General features: G+C 41.9%; 1 protein-coding gene across 6 annotated transcripts in view; it reads left to right on the plus strand.

Annotated features, from left to right (window-relative positions):
* Positions 1 to 21,863, plus strand: part of ETV1 (ETS variant transcription factor 1) — an 89,201-nt gene that overhangs the window by 37,839 nt on the left and 29,499 nt on the right. For all 6 annotated transcript variants that reach the window (XM_083405473.1, XM_083405474.1, XM_083405475.1 and 3 more), the window contains 3 exons: positions 8,492 to 8,621; positions 12,046 to 12,234; positions 18,212 to 18,459. In XM_083405473.1, coding sequence (XP_083261599.1) covers positions 8,492 to 8,621; positions 12,046 to 12,234; positions 18,212 to 18,459 — 567 coding nt within the window. The remainder of the gene's footprint in view (positions 1 to 8,491; positions 8,622 to 12,045; positions 12,235 to 18,211; positions 18,460 to 21,863) is intronic.

The following is a 21,863-nucleotide window of genomic DNA, read 5'->3' on the forward strand; positions in this document are numbered from 1 at the left end:
TTGATAGCAGAAAATAAGCCATTGTGAGCAGGGCAGTCTTCAGGAGCATTGGTGTGAATGAGCCTCTACAGTTCCCTTCTGGGCAAGTTGAGAGCCCGACCCCAGTGATGGGTGAGGTCACAGGCAAAAGTGGATGTAGTAACCCATGTTGGCTGGTTTCTTCACACACCCCTCTAGCTTCTGTTTGAAGAAGAAAGAGGCATTATCAGAGTCCAGAGATACATTCCAGGCAGCCTGAAAGTGAGGGGGGGTGGCCTGGGGAGGGTTCTGAGGGCCAGATACAGAAGCTTTGAGGGCTGCATTTGGCCTTCAGGTCTGAGGTTTCCCACAATTGCTTGGCCCTCTTCTCCAGGTCGAACATGAAAAATCTCCCAATTGTGGGACTGCACTGAGGCTTTGAAAGACAAAACAGAATCATACTTGGCAATAAGAGTTGCTTTTTCAAAGACACCAGTCAAACAAGGGAGGGTAGGAAGAGTGATTCAGACTCCAAAAGGTCTGGGAGTTTCCATGTAGACCTCAGTGGTTAGGCTGCAAAGCCATTTGAAGAGCAGCAGATAAATGCAGCTATGTTTTTAATGCTGCATTTTCAGCATTTTCACATAAATACGTCAGACTAGAATGCATCTTGAAAGTCTTCAGTTTTGCATCCATCTCTTTGGCAAGTCTATACAACTAGGACTCCAGTTTGCAGGATGCATAAATGGATTTAAACATCGTGGGTAGGGCAGTATCATTGCTATTGTATTTTAAGCATCTGTTTGCATCAGAAATTCTTGATTCCTCTTGGAAAAAAATAGTATTGATCGGTTCAGTTTGTCAAGAGCACTTATCGGTAGTAGCAGAGTCTATGGAGGCAATCTTTTAACATTTTTTAATATTTTTGCAAGGGAGGGGGTTACATTTCTGAGTGCTAACCTTTTTGTATTAACTAAAGATACTTGAGATGATAAGCATATCTTGCCTTGTGTAAAACACCCACCCACAGGAGTCCCACCATTCCCTGTAAGACCTTCTGTGTGTTTGTGTGTGTGCAGGATCTGTTTGCCCAACTTGGAGCAGGTAAAGAAAACTGCAAAAACAAAATCAGGGCCCCTGTCCTTTAAATGTATTTCAGTTTGCATTTTGATTGCAGTTTAGAAACGTTATCACCCACTTTGTCACAGACATAATTCACATCTTTCTTCAGGCACTGTAAACAAGAGAAATGGTTTAATGGCTCCCTAAAAGGCACTCTGCACTGATAGCTGAGATTAGACCCTTTAGTAATGGATTTTTGCGTGCTGGAGAAAGAGGGGGGAGGGAGGGCTTGGCAGAGGGAAATGTACTGGAAAAGAATCTTTGAGAGGCAGTGATGATGTATCTGAAGTGCCTTCTGCTCTAAGTCTTATGCATGGGCAGGTAGATGGGTTTAACGAGTCTTCGACACTGTGGGTTTTATGAGTACCCTTTTGCCTCTGGAATTTAACTGCATATTAATTGAGGTCATCTCAATCAGTTCATCACCTGGAGACAGAGTGAGATCAGCCGAGATAGAGGAGTATGGCTGGCCCATCTTTTCTGCTCGCTCTCATGAAAAAGCATGTGCCCTGTGCACATTGCTTCGTTATGAGACTCTTCATTCCAGAGCACTTCTAAAAATTCCTTGATTGGGCCGAAAGTGAGTAAAGCTTTCTTGAAGACGCAGCTTTTGCTTTGTGTTAGAACCAACCCACACACCCATTTCTGGTATATGTTTCTGTGGCAAGTCTTGTGTCTTCTTTTGCTTCCTTTTGTGGTCGAGTGCAAAGTTTCTCTGGTGTGCATTTTTGGGATCTGGCATAGATAAGTTGCATGAAGGTTTGCAGAAGCCAATGATTTGTAACTGGCAGTGGTTTGCACCAGTCTCTGCATTGAATGTGTCTGTACTTTGATTGTTTTTTTTAAATATACAGATACCTTTTGCTCTGGATTCTACACAATGCAGAATCTCAGCGTCTAGGGTGGGAGCTTGTCAAAGATTGAATAGTAAGGGTCTTGTGTGTGTATATGTGTGTGTGTATGCAAACATGGAAGTCTTACTCCAGGCTTAATCTTTCTCATTCTGATCAGGCCAGGCATTTTAGCTGAAAAGACTTTTAAATTTAATGTATTTTCCATCCTTTTACTGAGAAGTATCCAGCACAATTTGCCTTTGTTCAAGCTTCTCCCATCATTCATGAGTTGTTCTGTTTGAAAGTCATTGTAATTCACATCTAGTACCAGCATTCATATGACTCTTGTGCACTTGACTCCTTGAGATGATGAGGCCTTGTCTGCATGTATGTGTTGCCTTTTTTAAAAAAAAACAATGTTCGCAGAGATTTGAAAAGTGGTTTGCAGGAATTTTCCTTGGACTTGTTCTTTCTCTGGGTGATTCATTTCTTGTCACCCTGCTTCATACAAGCATCCTAGGTGAACATCAAGATTCAGGAGGTTAGAAAAGGAAACAAAAATGAAGGGAAAATCTAGGTTTCATGAAATCTGTACAGAGACTTGCATGTAAATACAAGCTTCTGCCCAGTGTAAGTGTTCGTGTTTGTTAATGTGTGATTTGTGGAAGGGGCATTTCACTAAAACTTCCTGGACTATAGGATTTAAGAAGATGTCCTGAGGGTCATGTCAAAGGATTTGGTGATCAGCAAATTGCGCTCCCCATTGGTGCAGTAATCCACTTCTAAATGCAACAGTTCATTCTGATCTTCCAAGGAGTAATACTTTGTGTAATCCAGCTCACAGTGCTCAATCTCATTTTTACTACTTTCCTCCTACGGCTTAGTTTTATACTAGATGATATGTGGTCTTAACGCTGAAATACTTAGTTGTAGAGAACTGAATGACAGAATTATTTCTCCAAATCAGCAACAACAATCTGTATAACTTGTAGTGTTATAATCTTTCATAGAGGATATTGGTACAGTATGTTTGAAATCTAGAAATGCTCTCCAGAAGCAATTTGGGGGAGGGAAAGTTCCTTTTCCCCTGTATCAAAGGAACTGAGAACCAGGCAGCTGAATTGCTTAGCTTATTTATAGTTGTATTACTCTTTTCTTATAGATGCTGATAGAAGGTAACTAATTTATCCAAAGTCCTTCCCCACATTTAAATACAGTTTTGAAGATTCCAATATAGCATGTAATTGTAATATGACATCAACAGTGAAAGCAGGTGACAATGGAAGTTTGGCACTAACAGTCCGGTTCCTAGCACCTGGTTAGTGTGCTAGTATAATTCATTGAAATTTTAAATATGGTCAAACAGCTACCATTTGAAACAAACACAAAAGTCTGCCTCTTGCTTCAGCAAGCTGGGCCGTTTTTAAATGACAGCACATAAAAGTTTTGCATAGTAAACATACCTGCGGAACACCCAAGGATTTATTCAAATTTTAAAACCATGTTATCCACTTTGGCAGCAGTGAAGATCAAAATCTTTGGAAGACCATCTGCAAAACACTACTGCTTTGAACTCACTGCCCTCTCACAATGAAGATTGTACAGAAACAATGCTTGGTGAATTGCCTCTTGGGAGTTTTTGAGGGTCCTGTCCCCTAAAGAGGGGAGGGGGGATGAAATGAAAGAGTTAACCTCCCTAATCCGAGATGCTGCAGTTTAGAGAACCCAAAATAGCGGGGGTGATCTTAAATTAAAACTCCAGCACAGCAGCCTCCTAGCTCTGCACTGTGGACCTAGCTAGTCCCTTTTCTGTAAAGCAAAATAAAATGTACCTTGCAGCCGAAGCAGAAGGCAGGAGCCGTGTTCAGTGAAAGTAATTTAATTAGTGTTGATCATGACTCCAGATGATGGTGATTTGATAAGGAATAATTTAGTACTTAACAGCCTTTTACATCTACCAACTCCATGTGGGAAGGTAAAGCAAATTGCACAAAATGAATGTGCTGCTTTTGCTTGTCTCAGTGCCAGTGAGCTGGAAAACTGCCTGTTAGCAGCCGCTCAGGTTCTCCATGCTGTGGGTGAAAACACTCCAGCATTTCTCCACATCGGAGTGTGATGTGGGAGTTTCTGTGCTTTCCCCCATTTTGAAATAAAAACGGGAAGCTATTTTTACATACAGTAAAATTGGCTGCGGGGAAGGAAACAAAAAAGCAGAAAGTTCAGAAAGTAAAGTGGTTTTGTGTTGGGGTACAGGATATACCAGTTTCTGGAAGCCACAGGAGGGGAGAGGGCTCTTGGTCTCAGGTGGTGCTCCCGACAAGCATCTGGCGGGTGACTGTGAGAACAGGATGCTAGACTTTGATGGGCCATTCTCCTGATCCAGCAGGCTTGTCTTATGTTCTTATGATTCAAAAAGGGAAAGGAATGTTCTGAAAATTATTTGTGTAAAAGGTCTGGTTCTCTTACTACTCCTTTAAAAACATGAAGAATGGAATGTAGGCCTTTAGATCCTGATAAGATGCTCGATGACCATAGCACTCATATCTTGGAAGCACAAGGATGTCTGTTTGATATCAGCACATCCAAATACATCATAAGGCGTTGAGGAACAGTCGTGCCATCACTCCTGGGCTTTTCGAATTATTGTTTATTATATTGATATCACACCTTTCCTTCAAGAAACTCAGTATGATATACTCTATTCTCTCCGAGGCCATTTTATCTTCACAACAACACTGTGATATAGGCTTGAAGGGAACGGTTAAGCTGAGAAATGGTCACCCACTGAGCATCTTGGCAATCTTGGTCTCCCAATTCTAGCCAAGGGATGAAGAAACCTGTGACCCGTTAAGATGCTGCTGGAATACAGCTCCTGTTATCCCTGACCATTTGCCATGGTGACTGGAATTGGTGGGATCTGGAGTCCAAAGCAACTTGAGGGCCACAGGTTCATCTCTCCACTCCCCTCCAGCTACACTATACTGACTCTTCATTAGACAGCAGATTTGGACCACGATGGTGAATATTAAAACCTAAGAAGAGCTTGAAAACATGTGTTTTCTTGTCTACTGGGTTCTTTTTCTAGAATAAAGCTATTGAAAACTTCTGGGTAGTTTGAAAGTTTCTGGTAGAGGTTGGTCTAGTGAAAGAGATGCCTTTTCACCTATTTTGCATCTTATTTTCTAGAGCCAATATAACGATTGTTGGCGCCGAAACAAAGTTGGTGCCTTATAAACACGGGGGCTGGTGGCCTCTTTCACATGTCATGCTAAGTGAAACCACTGGGCTGTACGTGCAGTTAGGGTGGCAGCAGAGGGTTGATAGAAGTATTTTAAAAGTTTCACCACTATATTAATCTTAAGTAAAATATCAAAACTGAAGTGGTAGTCTACTTTCCCATTCTTCTAAAGGTTTAAAAAGTGAACCTGTAAGAGTGAATGTCTTTTGGCCCCCTGGCAGTGGGCAGCTTCTGCCCACTTGGGCAAACAGGGCAAAGGACAGGGAAGAGAGGGCAGGGAAGCTTAAAGCATGTGGTGCTGGGGTAGGCAAAGCCAGAGTTCTCAGTACATAGAGCACACTGACACCTGCAGTGAGAGATGCACACAGAGTTTAATTGAGGGAAGGACAGAGGGAGAAGAGAAGAACCAGAGGCTTTCAGGGATAGCCAACATGGAGCCCTCCAGATGTTGTGGGATTGCTGTTCCCAACATCCATGTCATTGGCCATGCTGACTTGGCAAAGAGTGAGTAATTACAATGTGGAGAAAGGAAGTGGGAGAGGGAACTCTGGTGTTAAGAGCTGTAGTGTTGTAGGTCGATTTCTGTCCCTTTTGCCATTATGGTCCACAGCCCAAGTCTCTCAGGCCATAATGTGTTTTGCACAGGTATTTTTGCTCCAAGGCTAGAGCAGCTGTCCCCAACATTGTGTCCTCCACATGTTTTGAACTACAACTCCCATCAGTCCTGTGGAGCAGGGTCAATGATGACAGAAGACTGGTGCTCTGGTCCAACAACACAGAGTTAGGGAAGGCTGCTCTTTACCATTTCGTGGGCCATTTGTGCAGCTTAGAATGATTTAAATAATGTTTTTTAAAGTAGCTGTAAATATAAGTCAGAATGAACAAATTTTTAGTGTGTTTTTATTTATAATCTTTTTATTTATAAGACCTTTGTTTCCTAGTTTATGTAGCAGATTGAAGGGACACACCCTGCCCCAGGGATTAAAAAAAACAACTGCAGAAAATATTCTGTGGTAGATTTGGCCACATAATGGATTGCATCCAGCCTAATTTTGGCTGTGTACACACTACACATTACACAGGTCCTTCTTTTTCTCAATTCGGATTGAAGCTGGATTGGGAAAACATATAAAAGGAATGGCAGGATGGATATGGATTGTGGCTGTCATGTGAACACTGCTTCCCAAACCAGTGGTGGGAAAGCATGGGATGCAGAGTAAGCAGGAGTGTGTACACAGGTAGGTCTCATTGGCATAAATGTGAACAGTGAGTCATATTTTTGTCCCACTTTCTTTCAATGTGACTCAGTACTTAGGCTGCAGTCCTAGTATACACATTTATTTGTTGAGCATTGTAGGACTTACATTTCCGTAAACATGCAGCGGGTTGATCTGGATCCAGCTGCACATGTTCTTGAACATGTGAACAAGCGCAAAGAATGCTGAAGAGCGCATGGTTTGTAACAACCCTATATTGTTTGTTATATAGTGGTAGTTATGCAGTATGATGCAACTGCATGTGATTTTGATAACTGGTGAACAGTGTTAGAAACTGAGAATGAAGCTGAAAATGGGTAAAATGTAGCTAAAATAGTATGTTCATTTTTTACATGGTATAGTCATTCCCATGCCCACCCCCCTACTATTCTTAAGTGGGTCTCTTCTCCAGTTTTCAGAGAGCAGCTGGGGTGGCAGAAAAAGGTCCTCTCTTCCTTCCACGCTGCAGTTTTAATCTGAAGTCTTAGGCGCAGGACTGTGCCCAGAGCTCAGAAAGGGCTCGCGCTAATGAAATTCCCTGTCGTAAAATGCACCTAGAACAATGGGAGTTTAGAACACTGCTGGTGAAGGCCTTCTGCTGTTAGGCTCTGAAATTCACTGGATCAGGATTGCATTCTGCAACCAAAAGTTAAACTCTTCTCCTCTTTACTCCGGCTCCCCAGCCCAATGATATTTTGAAGCCCTTTCTTGTAGTAAGTACAATACCTCTGATATAAATTATAGTAGCTAAAAACAAATGCAAATGGGTCATTGTTTGTTTGCTTGCTAATGAGCTGGAATCTTGGCCATGCTTCAGTTTTAAAGGCTAAAAGCACTAATAACACAAAGGATCCTTGGTGTCTATTGACACCCAAAGATGTTCCTGATAATTCTCTCTCTCTCTCTCTCTCTCTCTCTCTCTCTCTGCATTTTTACTCCAGTGATTTAATTAATCATTCATTTTGTTAGCTGCACTAAACCAAGGGTAGGGGGGTGGCTTCCTTGTCCCACATTGAAGGCAAAATTAAAAATACAATGAGCTACTGGGCTGCAGCTCATTTGCTTACTTTAGATATGTTGAGTTAATGTAAGCACTGGATTTGCATATCATTTGCATGAATCCTGGAAGGTGCCAAACTGGAGTAGATGGACATGTGGTGTTGATGCACCTGTTCTTTCCTTTGAATGCCCTATGCTTCTAATAGGCATTCACCATTTGTGTATACAGTATAGCCTTTGTAGAGGACAACAGGAAGCACTTGTATACATGGTTGGGGTGCTAGATTGTGTCAGTTATCATCGAACGTGGAACAAAAAATTGGCATCCTAGAGTGGGAAACTTACCGTAATAGGTTGCTTGGAGCGTTGTGAGAATTGCAGGTTGTGTGTGTGGGAATACATTTTAATGTGTGTCTTTCGTTTTGCTACAATCCTGACCTTAAAGCATTTTTTATCATATTTTCACGAGGGCTAGAAATGTGTTTTACGTCTTTAAATTCTGAAATCCAGCTTTACATATTTAAGGATCTGCAGATGACAACAACATGCTTTTTGATGCCTGTTTTTAATGTGAGACTGTGCAGGCTGAAATATGCATGTTTGTGAACCAAGCCACACAGCCAGGTTCATGCTGAAATTCAGGCAGCACATGATGCACTGTGCAGTGCTGAACAAATCAGGATGGTGCTGACTGAGGCTACAGTATCACAGGTTGAGCCATACAGTTTTGAAGTTTTGATGGGTGGGAGAAAGTATAGTCAATATGGTGCACTTCAGATGTGCAGCTCTCATCATCCCTGATTGGTGAGGGCTGGTGGGAGTTGTAGTCCAACCACATCTAGAAAGCATCACGTTTGTTACCCCTAATCTAGAGTCTTCTCTGAAAAGCAGGTATCTGTTGTCCCGATGACACACGCACATCAGTAGAAACTTGATTTTAGACCGGAGGCGAGAGCAGTATAGGGGAGCAATTTCATTCCGCCCAGTGCCAGGTTTAACATGGAGCTGAACCCTCTTGATTCTCTCATCTGATTGTTATTGCTTGAAATGGCTTAGTTTCTGTTCTCTGTCTTTTTTCTTTCCAGTGGCTTTCCATGGTCTCCCAGTGAAAATCAAGAAAGAACCGCACAGTCCGTGTTCTGAACTCAGTTCGGCTTGTAGTCAAGAGCAACCATTCAAATTCAGTTATGGGGAAAAGTGCCTGTACAGTGTCAGGTAAAGTATCAGGTGTATTTTTGTGGTAAAACTAGCACAAAACCACTGATAGGAGTGGGGGGAGGGGGTCAGAACTGTGTCTGCCTGGAGAAAGATATTTTTTCAGACCTGTGACGTTTTAGAATAATCCTTCTTCTTTTAGGAACTTTTTGTTGGCAGTAACAATTCTCGTCCAGTGCATCAAATTGTATAGTAAATAAGAAAGGGTATTCCAAAATGCATTCAGCCTAAAATAAAACAGTCTTCAAGCATCTGGGGTTCATTCCTAGCTCCCTCCCCTCCCCCCTCCACTGTATTTTGTGGTAGCATTTTCAGTGACAAGCTGTAGTATTAAAGCTATGATGGTAATTGAGCTGTAAAAGTTCCCCTTCCCCTGCAGCTGCAGCCTGGTCTAAATGCACAGCAGAATAAAGTTGAAAAATCCTGAGGCGTTAGAATGGACTATACTACTACAGATTGAAAGGGGAGGTAAACAAATATTTTAACAATCTCCTCTGCAGGAGAATGGGCTAGGTTAGAACCAATCTCTGAAATATTTTTGGGGGGAGTGTTGCTGTTTCTTACTTTCATTTTAAAGTGGTACAGTCCACTCTACTCCCTCAGGATTTTTCCCACATCGATAAATAAATAAATAAATAAAACCACCTAAAAATACAAGCATTCTCTTCCTTATTTTTTCTGTTTTTCGCTTTTTGTGTATTAGAAAATGAAAATTATAAAAGCAAACAAACTAATATTACAAAGCTTTAGAGCAGGCACCCCCAAACTCGGCCCTCCAGATGTTTTAGGACTACAACTCCCATGATCCCTAGCTAGCAGGACCAGTGGTCGGGGATGATGGGAACTGTAGTCCTAAAACATCTGAAGGGCTGAATTTGGGGATGCCTGCTTTAGACTGATGAGAAGAAATTTACTGAAGAGCGATAGATATATTTACATCCTTACCTGACACATTCTAAATGTGGGTGTCCGTTGGAATTTTCCCGGTGTGGTTGGGGGAATCAAAACATTGAAAAGTGGGGTGGGAAGCAAGCTAGTTTCGAAAGAGAAGAAAAGTGCCTGTTCATAGCTCAAATTCTACAAATACTAAAACCTTTTTTTTAAAAAAGCTAGGGAGTTGGAGTTTATGGATAATTGGAGGGGAGGCACCCCATGATTCTAAACTTGTTTTAAAGTAATAATATTTTTACATATAGCCACTATGCATTTGCCTTCCCTTAGAATTTGACTTCCAAAAGGGCGGTTCTTGGTTGCCCCAAGGTTGGTAGGTAAGGGTGTGTGTGTGTGTGTGTAAGTACTTTTAAAAAATGCATTACATGCATTAGGTTGAAAGAGTCCTTCCTGCATAGACAACAAGCCTGGGCAAAATGCATTAGGTGTTCTGTTAACTTTTGCAGATGATATGTGTGTTCATTCATGGATGATTACTAAAAATCACATTTCAGTCGGCTTTACAGATACTATTATCTCTTCAGAAACAGGTTTCTTCCCTTTGGGGAACGAAGGGTGGAGAGCAAGATTTTTTTAATGGCTTGTAGAATAATTTTTAATTGGTGTGATAGCATTATGCTCTTTAATAGCTTTCGCTTTTGGAAGCTTTAGTTTGCCGGCACAAAGTTTCTCCATGCATTGCCTCTCCAAAATCTCAGAAGGAGGATTATAAGTTGACTGCATAGATAGACTTACTTCTCCATAGGAACTTTCTACAAAATGGCCAACAAACTTTTGCACCACCAAAGGATGACAGTCCTCTTATAACCAGCAGTAAGAACACAGACCCAATTCTTGCCCATTATATTTCACCCCAAAATGTTGTAGACAAAACCTCAGTTAACAAAACATATATTTGGCATACAAATATGCTGTCCCACTTGAGCTAGTTCCTTGTTGCTAGACCTTTTTTTTTTTTTAGTTAGAGGTTGGCTCTAGCATTTTGAAATGTCACCAGTGTCTACATTGTGTATACTATTCCTACCAGTTGGTAGGAGAGTTTCCTTTTGGCAGTATTTGGGCTTTTTCAAGAGCTTGTCTTTGGAATGGCATTTGGATTTCTCATGTTTATAAATTAAAAAAGAACCTAGTTTGCACGTCACATTAAACCATAGTTAAACACAAATAAGAGTCTGCGAGTGCACGCAGCTTAAAATTCTTCACTTTGCTCCTTGTAGTGCTGGTAGCAACAAACCATAAGCCTTAAAATGCTTTGTTTGAACGTGGACTTGTGACTTGTGTCTCTCCAAACAAACCATATGCAACAACAGAGACTTGTTTGGGCTTACCACTCATGGAAACAAACCACAAGCCAGAGTTCAGATGACACACCAAGCCGAGGTTTGTGGGGGGGACTTTTGAACAGTGTGCACCGTCATACTCCTTGTTCTTGTTAAACCATACTTAAACATTTGACTGTGGCTTAATTGGGCCAAAGGTCCATGCTGATTGCAAGACACCTTGGTCATTTCTCGAAGAGAATGAAAAGCTTCTGGAGGAGCATCCTCTAAAACATAGCTATTGGTTTGAAAAAGCTGGGCATGGATTGAGCAAAGTGCTTTTGCACAATGTTTTAATACATAGAAGTGTAGGCCTATTGGTAGACTGGTTCATTCATAACGGTCCTGGTCTAATAAAGTCATCATAAGACTGTGAATGAGTATTGTGCTTGCTAACTCATCTCTCCCTTTGCTCACATTCTTCACTAAGAGACTACCTGACTTCATTAAAGCATAATTCTTTGTTGCATCTGAACCAGAATATCTGTGGATCAGATCCTGGTTTCATACACTGAATTGCAGAATGTTTTGTATACTAGTTTGTAGCCCCAAGATTAATCCACAGTTTATTGGTTCAGTTGCACTCTGCAAGAACGGATAGTCAGGTGATCCTTGGGTCTTGCACAGTCTGTTGCAAAGTGTTCCACGAGACTCTTCTGTTGCACAGCCAGTTCACAATGGGCTTCTTAAGACAACCAGCTGATTGTTGGCTCTTGCAAAAAACTCATTGTTGGGGTCCTGTGGGATACTTTGCAGCTGACATTTCTAGTCAACATTTACTTGTTAGGTATATTACAACCCCAACTGTTCTTTTCCTAACTTTCAAATGGACGCAGGAAATGATGGATAGAGAATGTTTTGTCCATTAATGAGGTGTTAGTAAAACCCAGGTTTCCCATGTCTATGATGACCAATGCCAGTCATTGGATCATATAGGGCTGCTTTATACCACGTCACACTACTAGCCTATCTAGTTCAATATTATCTGCAGTGACTGTCAGCAGCAGTCTAGAGATGTTGGCGTTTGAACTGAGGACCTTTTTGCATGCAAATCCATGTGTTCTGCCACTGAGTTTGTGACAGTACTGGCTATATGGCACTGTGTATATGGGGCTAATGTGTCAATTATTTGCAACCCTTTATTTAACTGGCAGTGCCTATGATCAGAAGCCACAAGTGGGAATGAGGCCCTCCAATCCACCAACTCCATCCAGCACTCCAGTCTCGCCACTGCACCATGCATCCCCAAACTCAGCTCAGAATCCTAAACCTGACCGGGTTTTTTCTGCTCACCTGCCTCCGTCCCAGCCCATCCCAGACAACAGCTTCCCCATGGACCACAGGTAAGAGATTGCTTTTCCTTACTGCTTCCACAACAGGTGCTGTTTTCAGTGAGCATATTGTTTGTTTGTATCAGTGTTCCTCGCAAATTTGGCCATCGCCATTCACCATGTTTTTAGTTTTGGAAAGAAAACGATGAAGCTAAGTGTCCTTGGGCAGTCTTGCTACATTTCACCCAATTGCCAGGAAGATTATGTATGTGAAGATATCATACAAGGGAAAGTAAAGGGTAAGGCTGGAGCTGTGTATTCCATTGATTATTGTTGTTGTTGTTTATTAGTATTTATTAAATTTATATATCACCCTTCATCCAAAGATTTCAGGGAGGTTCACAAGATAGAAATATAGGATAAAAACACAGAACAAATAGTCAAAATGAAACAATAACACCCCCCCAAAGGCCATAGAATATTAATCGGCCAAAGGCCTGGTTGAAGACTGCCTTTCAACAATTGTGCTGTCTTCCATACTTGAAGCTTTTATGGAGGAACTTGTGATTCTCCATATTCTCTGGAACTACATGTCCCATCAGCCTCAGTCAGCATGGTCAATGGTAATGGATGATGGCTGTTGTAGTTAACAACAGGAGGGCCACAAGTTCTCCATTCTTGCTCTAGTGCCTGCTTGTGTTCTGGGTGTCAGTGAGCAAAAGGCAAACAGGAACGTCTTTAAGGAATGTGAAAGGTAGGCATTATTCAGAAGTAGTGGGTGTTGTAAACTGACAGCTCTAGGCCTATATTGGTACTAACTCTGAAGTTCCACTGCAGCAAATACGATCAAATGTAGCATAATGTTTCTATAGATCATACCCACTGTATGGGAGTAGGACAGAAAGCATAAAGTATATGCACATCTATGCATTTGTTTTTGTGGAGCCAGGTTGATGGGTAATGCTGTGTATCAGGGTTTCCCAAACTTGGGTCTCCAGCTGTTGTTGGACACCAACTCCCATCATCCTTAACTAGCAGGACCAGGGATCAGGGATGCTGGGAATTATAGTCCAAAAATATCTGGAAACCCAGGTCTGGGAAACACTGTTGTAAATCATTCAGTTCAGGAGAATGTGGCTTTTCAATACAGCAGGTTACTATTCTGAATTAAGTTCTTTATAGCCCAGGTCTACAGGCATTACTGCTTGTTGTAACAATTTGCATAGTATCCATTGAAAGGGTGTGGGTTTTTCCCCCTTTGAGCTTTTTGAAATGCAACAGCTTAGGAAAAGGAAGTTAAGCTGCCAAAACAAACTACGTTCAAATAACTCTAGGCTGAGCAAAACCACAAAAGCTAAAAAACTGAATTGAAGCTTCATCTCTACGTCCCTAAATCACCCTGCTTAGTCTTTGTGTTTGAAGCTCCTAAGGCAAAGCATTCATTGACTGAGCTAAATCTATTTTGCTTAGATTTTGCTGTGGCTATGTTTGAATTGTGATTGTAATTGTTTATGCAAGTCTGATCAAACATTTACTTATTTGGTTATGTTCTAACCTGCTCAGAACATACTCAAGGAGCCAGCTCTGATGTCATGTGTCTTTACTTCCCCAGCCCCTGTGAAGTAATGTAAAGACCCACAAATGGCATCATATTTAATGGATTTTTCCCATTGTGGCACAATTTTGCCATGATGGCCCATGTAATTTGATGGTGGTTCCCTGCGTCGTTTTGACTTATGTATCCTGGTAGCATGATCATTCCGACACCATATAACTGTAGCTTTAGGCTATAGGAGTCACCCATGGGTTCAATATTGGTGCCTGTGCCCTGCTTATGTAATACTTGATAATTGAACGAGCCTCTTGCCTTATAAATGGCCTCTGTTAAATCACACGTTTCAAGAGCACGGCCCAATCTCATGTACGCTTGCTTGGAAGTAGACGCATTGAGCTCAGTGGGGTCTTACTTCCAAGTACCTGTTCAGAAGATTACATAGCCATGCTGCTCTATAGATGGTGTTATTGCAGCAGCCTTCTTGGCAAATTCCTTTTTTACCCGTGATGATGATGATCTCGCTTGGCATCCTGGCTCTCCTGTAATTGTATGGTGGCAGGGCACAGCAAGGTTTGGGGTGGGTGGGAAACAGTGCTGTATGGAAGAAAGAAAACTCCCAAGAAGTTTGCGGAATTGAGTGAACCTCTGGCTTAGCATACCTGCTGCTTCAATAACACAGTTCGTAAAAAGGAACAAGTATGTGGAATATAAATGGTCCTAACAAGCACCAACAGGAATCGAAGCCACTTGTATAAACACATGGCTTGATTCCATACAAAACTTCCAGTGCAAGTATTATTAACATCCTTTGAGGCTTCATAAGTGAGACTGTTTCTTATTTTAAGTTCACTCCTTGGCAGTTTTTAATGATGATTTCTGCTTCTTTTCTTTACTAAAGGGGAAAGGGGTGGGGGCAGAACATGAGCATAGTGCCAGTCAACTTAGCTATTTTCTTGTGCTTTGAGGTTAATACTTTATTTTCTGAATACGTGGGCAGACTGCAAAGGCACCACTCCTTCACCATGGCACAGAATATTTTTAGCGGTGTGAAATAGACTTGCTTCCACACCATGTCTTTTTTATCTTTCTTTGGAATGAATGAGTTCAGCATTACTTTGAATGAATCTGTAAATTTAAATTAATCCAAGCGCAGGTTTTATTTCTGATCATACTTTTAGCCCGATCCTGTTGTTGCTGTCGGCAACGCTGATCTAGCTTGAACATGGCACAAGGACAAGATGCACTATATAATATAAATAATAATACTCTTCAGTGTTGGGGATGCTCTGCCTACCGTAACTGCTCCAACTTCATTTAATTCTGCATGTCTGAGTCAATACAATTGCCCAAATAAATTAATATTTCCAGTTTCACTTTTAAAAATAACTTTCTTTAATTGCTTTGAATCTCTGGAGTTAAAATAATAAGAGAGCTTACATGGAACACATGTTAATTTGTGGTTTACATGTAATGGTCAAACTATGGCTTTCCCATTGGGACTGTGTTTCAGGCTTGCTGAAACAAGAAAACATTCATTGGGTTCCATGGAGTGTCTAGTGCAGAGGTTTTCAACCTTTTTGGGTCCACAGCTCCCTTGACCAACTGCATTCTTTCTTCTGCACCCCTGTGGGGCTCAGAAGCCCAGTTACGCCACCTCTTGCCTGCAGAGCTGGCAGCCCCTTAGCCCTCCCTTGTGGAGGGTTCCCTCAGCCTCCTCTCTCCTTGGGAGTCCCCTGGACAGCTGCAGCTACCGCCCCGATCTCTGAGCTGTCTGACCTGCCCCACAGAGAGGTGCCTCCTCACACTGCCCCACAGGTGCCTGGGAAACACCCTCTGGCCAGCCCCAGAGGAACAATTCACCTGGGGAGCTTGTAGCCAGGGCTTCTGCAACAAACAGCAGTGCAAGCCTTTGGGAGGCAGAGATGCGAGAGGGCCTCAGAGGAGGGAAGGAAAGAGGAACAGAGGCCAGTGTTTCCTGCAGCACCCCTGGCCATCATTCAAGGTGCCCCAGGGTGCCACGGCACACTGGTTGAAAACCACTGTTCTAGTGAATCATCACCTTTGTCTTCTAGGTCTTACCACTTTTGCTTTTACTTATATGCTTCAATTCTCTCCCTCAATTCCTGATTCCATAGTTTACCAAAACTTATCCATGTAAACTGTGGTTTGCACAAACAGTAGTTTGCTTCAATAAACCATAGTTAATATTAACCATACTTAGGGGTTTTGACATTACAATAGAATTAGTTGACAAAAATCAAGCAAAAACTGCCAATCTCCTTATGGCCACGTTGGAGTTGGTTGTGGTGGGGGGGATGTGTGAGCCTTGAGGACGCTGCTTCTTATTCCCACTATTGTTGAGCATGTTTTCTGAACCAACTCATAGTTTGCTGCTTGACATCAAGTAAAATATGGTTTATTAGGGTCTCCCTGGCCTATCAAGGTGAACAACAAAGTGGCTGAGGGTCATCTAGTCCAACCCCCTGCAATGCAGGAATCTCAACTAGATCATATATGGCAGATGGCCATCCAACCTCTGCTTAAAAACCTCCAATGAAAGAGAGTCTACCACCTTCCGAGAGAGTCCACTCCACTGTCAAACAGCTCTTACCATCAGGAAGTTCATCTTGATGTTTAGTTGGAATCTACTTTCTTGTAAGTTGAATCCATTGTTTTAGCTCCTACCCTCTGGAGCAGGAGAAAACAAGCTTGCTCCAACTTCCGTGTGACAGCCCTTTAGATAGTTGAAGTTGGTCATCATATCTCCTATTAGTCTCCTCTTTACCAGGCTAATTGTACCCAACTCGCAAAACCATTCCACATAAGGCTTCCTTTCCACACCCTTGATCATCTCTGTCATTCTCCTCTGCACACGTTCTAGCTTGTCAATATCCTTCGTAATTTGTGGCGCCTCGAACTGGACACGGAACTCCAGGTGTAGTCTGACCATATCTCTGCTCCAACAAAAACTACATAACTGAGTGTTTTTCTTTCTTTTTTGATAGAGTGGGAACATGTGCAGAAGAGTATGCACTCTATACAGCTGACTGTGCCCGCAAATACCCCAGTAATAAGATCATTAAGTTTGCAGATGATACAATGGTGGTTGGTTTAATCACGGCTGGAGAGAGGGTGGCGGCCTATAGGAAGGAAGTTGAGCAGTTGGGGGAGTAGTGCAGGAAAAACAATTTACTCCTTAACTTAAAGAAAACAAAAGAGATTATTATGGACTTTAGGAAATGTAAATTGAAAATTCATCCACTTATTATTGAGGGGAAGTGTGTGGAACAGGTCTCGGTGTTTCAATTTCTGGGAATGGAGTTGAGAGATGACCTAACCTGGGGAGAAAACAGGAAAGACCTGATGAAGAGAGCACAGCAGAGGTTATATTTTCTGAGAATCCTCCGGAAAAATCTCTCAAAGGACCTGTTGATGGCATTTTACCATTGTACTGTTGAGAGTGTATTAACTTATGGTCTGTGTGTGTGGTTTGGGAGCTGCATGGTCAGGGGAAAAACAATGCTGTCCAGGGTTGTAAAGACTTCAGAGAGAATAATTGGGTGCACTCTTCCCATCTTGGATCAAATCTATGCTTCCAAGTGCCATAAGAAAACTGCAGAGATAGTGCAGGATAGTGCACACCCCGGAAATGATCTCTTTCAGCTTCTGCCTTCTGGAAGAAGGTACAGGGTTATAAAGACTAGGACTAGCCACTTGAGAAACAGTTTCTATCCAAATGCAATTTTGGTTTTAAACGCAGTGTAAGGTAGTCTCTATGGGAGTATATTGTATTTAATTATGGGGTATCAGAGTTTTTAGGGGGCTAAACAGGCTGGGATAGCAGGTTTGTTGGTTTTTGAATGTCTGATGTAGATTTTTTCAATTTCGTTGTTCTGTATGAGACAATGACAATAAAGATTATCGTATCGTACAAAGTACATTATCATATGTAAGAGATGGGAATATCACTTTAGCAGAAGCTAGTGTTTAAACCATGATCTTCTGAGCATTTGGAAGTGGAACTGGAGAAAGTAAAAACTTGAATGATATGTGTGTTTTAGTCCCCCCCATCTCAAGTGACCAAAAATATTCAATATTGTGGCTTCTAATAGTTGTTTTTTTAAAAAAACCCACCTAATTTTTATTACTTATGAGTGGTGGTGCTAGGAAAATAATTTTATTATAAAACCCTTCTCGGGGGCAACTCTCCTTATCTAATTCTTGCAGATAGATGCCTCTTGCGCTGTCTCATAGACAGGCCAGTCAAGGCATTACTCTGCAAAAAAATTATACAAGCAGTGTTTACCTTGTAGAAGGATTTCCGTCCCAGAAAGCATACTACCACAAATTGTTTCTCACCTGTTGTGAGAGTTTTTCCCATTTCTCGAATTTTTCATGCTGACTCCCCATCCCACCTTTCCCCCATTCCTGGATTAATAGTAGTAACATTGCTCTGTATCTCAGAACTGAACTCTCTCTGTGTTTGTATCCTAGATTTCGCCGTCAGCTCTCAGAACCTTGCAATTCGTTCCCTCCTTTGCCTACCATGCCAAGGGAAGGACGCCCGATGTACCAACGGCAGATGTCTGAGCCAAACATCCCTTTCCCACCTCAAGGGTTTAAGCAGGAGTACCATGATCCAGTGTATGAACACAATGCCATGGTTGGCAATTCAGTCAATCAAAACTTCCCCCCTCCTCTGATGATTAAACAAGAACCTAGAGATTTTGCGTATGATTCAGGTAGGTAGAAGGTTATTCTCTTTCTTCTTTTGTTTGGTAGGCTTTTCTCTATTCAACTATTTGCCTCCTCGGTAAGTCTCGTAGGAGAGGATAACTTTCCTGATAAGTAAGAATACTGTACTCCTTTGAGTTTCCATGTTCAGATTGTTGTGGTAGAAAAGGCTTTATTGTACTAGACACCAGACTAGCAGCCCTATCTCATCAGAACAGATAAAGCTGCGTTCAAATTGCTTTGCCATACTTTCTCTCTCTCTTGAATACTTTCCTGTTAAATTGCAATGGAAATAAATCATTTCAGCTGCTGAGGAAGAGAACTAGTTGCTGAACTTGATGCTGTAGCTCGTAATACAGTTATACATCTGTCTGTGTAGTGATGTCTGAGCTTCTCCTCCAGTATTTTAGGAACAGAATTTAAACCTTTACATTCACGTAGCCATATTAGAGACTTGATTCTTCATCTTGAGTGCATTGGGAATTCAACAGGCCAATTGAAACAGGAATTGGGTGTCTATGGCCCTCCATCTCCCATCAGCTCCAACCAGCATGGTCAGTAGTCACCGGTGATGAAAAGGTGCCGTCCTCCAGCAACATCTGGAGAACCACATGCTCCCCATCCCCCTCCTCTGGCCATATCTATATCATTGAATCTCTCCATAAACACCACTTCTATTGAACTTAAGAATTCTCCAGAGATTTTCATACTGAATATTCAATTCAGATGCATTGCGTTTGGATTGTATCCTGGCTTTCAGTTGATACTGTTCTTTTCTTTTTTAAGTAATTAGGAATTATGAGTACAATACATTTTGCCTCTTCGGGAGACACATGTGCTCTCTTTTTTGGTGCAAGGAGTAGGCAGCCTATTTCAGGTTAAAGTTCCCATGGTGTGTTATTGCCTTGTATGGTTATAAGATAATTTTCCATGTCTGGGAAGCCAGGTCAACAGCACCAGAGCCTGCTGTTCAGAGAACCCTTGTCCTTTGCTTAGCAAAAGGCCAATGCTATCGGCCACCTATTAAGTTGCTCAGGAGGGGCTAGTTAAGGTTCCAATCGATAAAGCTTGAGCACTTTCCTCTTAGAATTGATTCCACCCCCACACACCTTACAGTAGGATTAAATCTGGAAAGATTTCTCCACGATTTAAGAGTTGCTCAAAACCTTGGGAACTGCTTCCTTTTAGCATAGCATAACAGATGTCGCTCCTGACACTGAAATAAAATGGCCTACAGTCCTAGTCACCGTGTTATGATCTTTACAAGTGCACTTGTTCAGCCTACTAAATTTCAAGGGCAACAAGGCTCTATTGTCAATCTGCTTTTTATGTTTAGGCAAGTACTTTCTGCAATTTCCCCCACCCTTTGTTTCCACGGGAGCTCCTACTCATTCTTTCTCATTTATCCATCAAATGATTTCTCCCCCTAACCTCCTTACCATTCACAAAGATGATCATCTGGTGCAGTAGTCTGCAAACTTCTGTTTTCCATTGCTGGTAGGGAAAACTCCCCCCCCCCATACAGTTTTGGGCAAATAGGGAGGCCACCTCAATGCTGTCAGTATTTTGCAAGAGGGGTTCTGGAAATGTTAGATTGCCCAAGTCAAGTCAAGTAAAGTAAAGTAAAACACTCTGTTACTGTGGTACAACAAATCCACCACCCTGCCTGAACTCTTTGCAGTTAGGAAAGTAACAGAGAAACATGTGGGATGAACGATGCATAGCTACCACAGAAGCATATGAGCATATGATTTCATGATGAATGATCGTTGTCATATAACTTCCCCACAAGCAAACTGGAACGAATGACCAATTATAACCTCTGTGCTATTTGACGGTGAATGCTCAATATACAGGTTGGTTGGAGGAGCCTGAAATATCCCTGATAGTCAGAAATAGCCTAGCTGAACAGGGGTTTAATGTCTTAAGTGGTTCTTTCCCTTGCCATCTCCTTTATATTCAAAAATTAAAGTCCTTGATTATCACTTTATGAAGATGGGAATATGTATGCTTATCTCACCCTTCCTTCAAGAAAGTCAGGGTGGTGTACAAGGTTCTCTGTCCCCTGTTTTATCCTTACATCAGCCCTATGACGTAGGATAGGCTGAGAGAGTACGATGGGCCCATGGTAACCCAGTGAACTTCATAGCTGAGTGGGGATTTGGAAGTGGGTCTTCCCAGTGCTAGTCCGACACTCTAAGTCAGGCATGGTCAAACTTGGCCCTCCAGCTGTTTTGGGACTACAATTCCCATCATCTCTGACCGCTGGTCCTGTGAACTAGGGATGATGGGAGTTGTAGCCCCAAAACAGCTGGAGGGCCAAGTTTGGCCATGCCTGCTCTAAGTGCTCCACCACACACACTCTATGTGCTTGTGTCTATTAGATGCCTTCCACACAACATTCTTCCCAAAGTCGTCATCATTGCAATTTGACAAAAATGCATTGGGCAATCCCTCCATCCACTTGCGCACTTACAGTTCACAACCGGGCCCAATAAAACCTCCTCTCCTTGTACCACACTGTACTAGCCATTAATCTAGTCCTCCATCACTCTCATTTCTTTATTTAAAGTACTGTTTTTCCATTCTTCAGCCAGAAAAAAAGCTCTTGGAGTGGCTTAGAAATGTCAGTGATAAAGACTATCCCTATTCTCAGGCTTATAATATAAACACATGATATGAAAATATAAGGGAGGAGGAAAACGGAACACGCAGGTTACTATTTCTCACCCACCTATGGTGTGACTCAGAATTTGCATAGAGTGTTGAATTTGAGTATATTCTTCGGTTGCCTGAAACATTGACTGTGCTGTCCTCCCATTCTAGGTAATGGATAGTTTGGACACACAATGGGGAATGTGATGGCTGGCTCTGGTGGAGCATTATTCTGGCTCCTTGATGCACTTTTATTTTTAGTACTCAGTATGGCGCGCACTCCCCCCCCCCCCTTATTCCAATATGTTTGTTTCTGATTCCCCTTCCTTTCTGCCCATCGCTATAAACTTCAGAAGTTGGTCTCTTTGCTCTTGCAGGAGAAGAATTAGTTCTAAAAATGAACCAACAGTGCAACTAGTGGCCATTAAAAATTGATTTGTGGCCTCAGAGTACTTCTTATTGACTCCAAAAACCCCACATTTAAGTTGACACATCTGTACACAACATAAATTGCAGTCAACAACTAGGGTCTGATGATATTTTGTCGTGTTGCCATCTGTTCTCCAGAAACCATCATTTTCCCTTTCCTTGCTCTAAGGGTACATTAAATAACCCTTTTGGAGACATAATGCATTTGCCATTGAATCATTGATTTTATTATGCTTATGGATGTTTGGGTATAAGTCGCTCTGACAAAGAGCTTGCATAATATTACTTTGCTGTCCAGATAAAAATTCAAAAATCTGTTTTGCAAGAT

This window comes from Podarcis tiliguerta (genome assembly GCF_965153285.1).
Source record: "Podarcis tiliguerta genome assembly, chromosome: 12".
Lineage (NCBI taxonomy): Eukaryota > Metazoa > Chordata > Lepidosauria > Squamata > Lacertidae > Podarcis > Podarcis tiliguerta.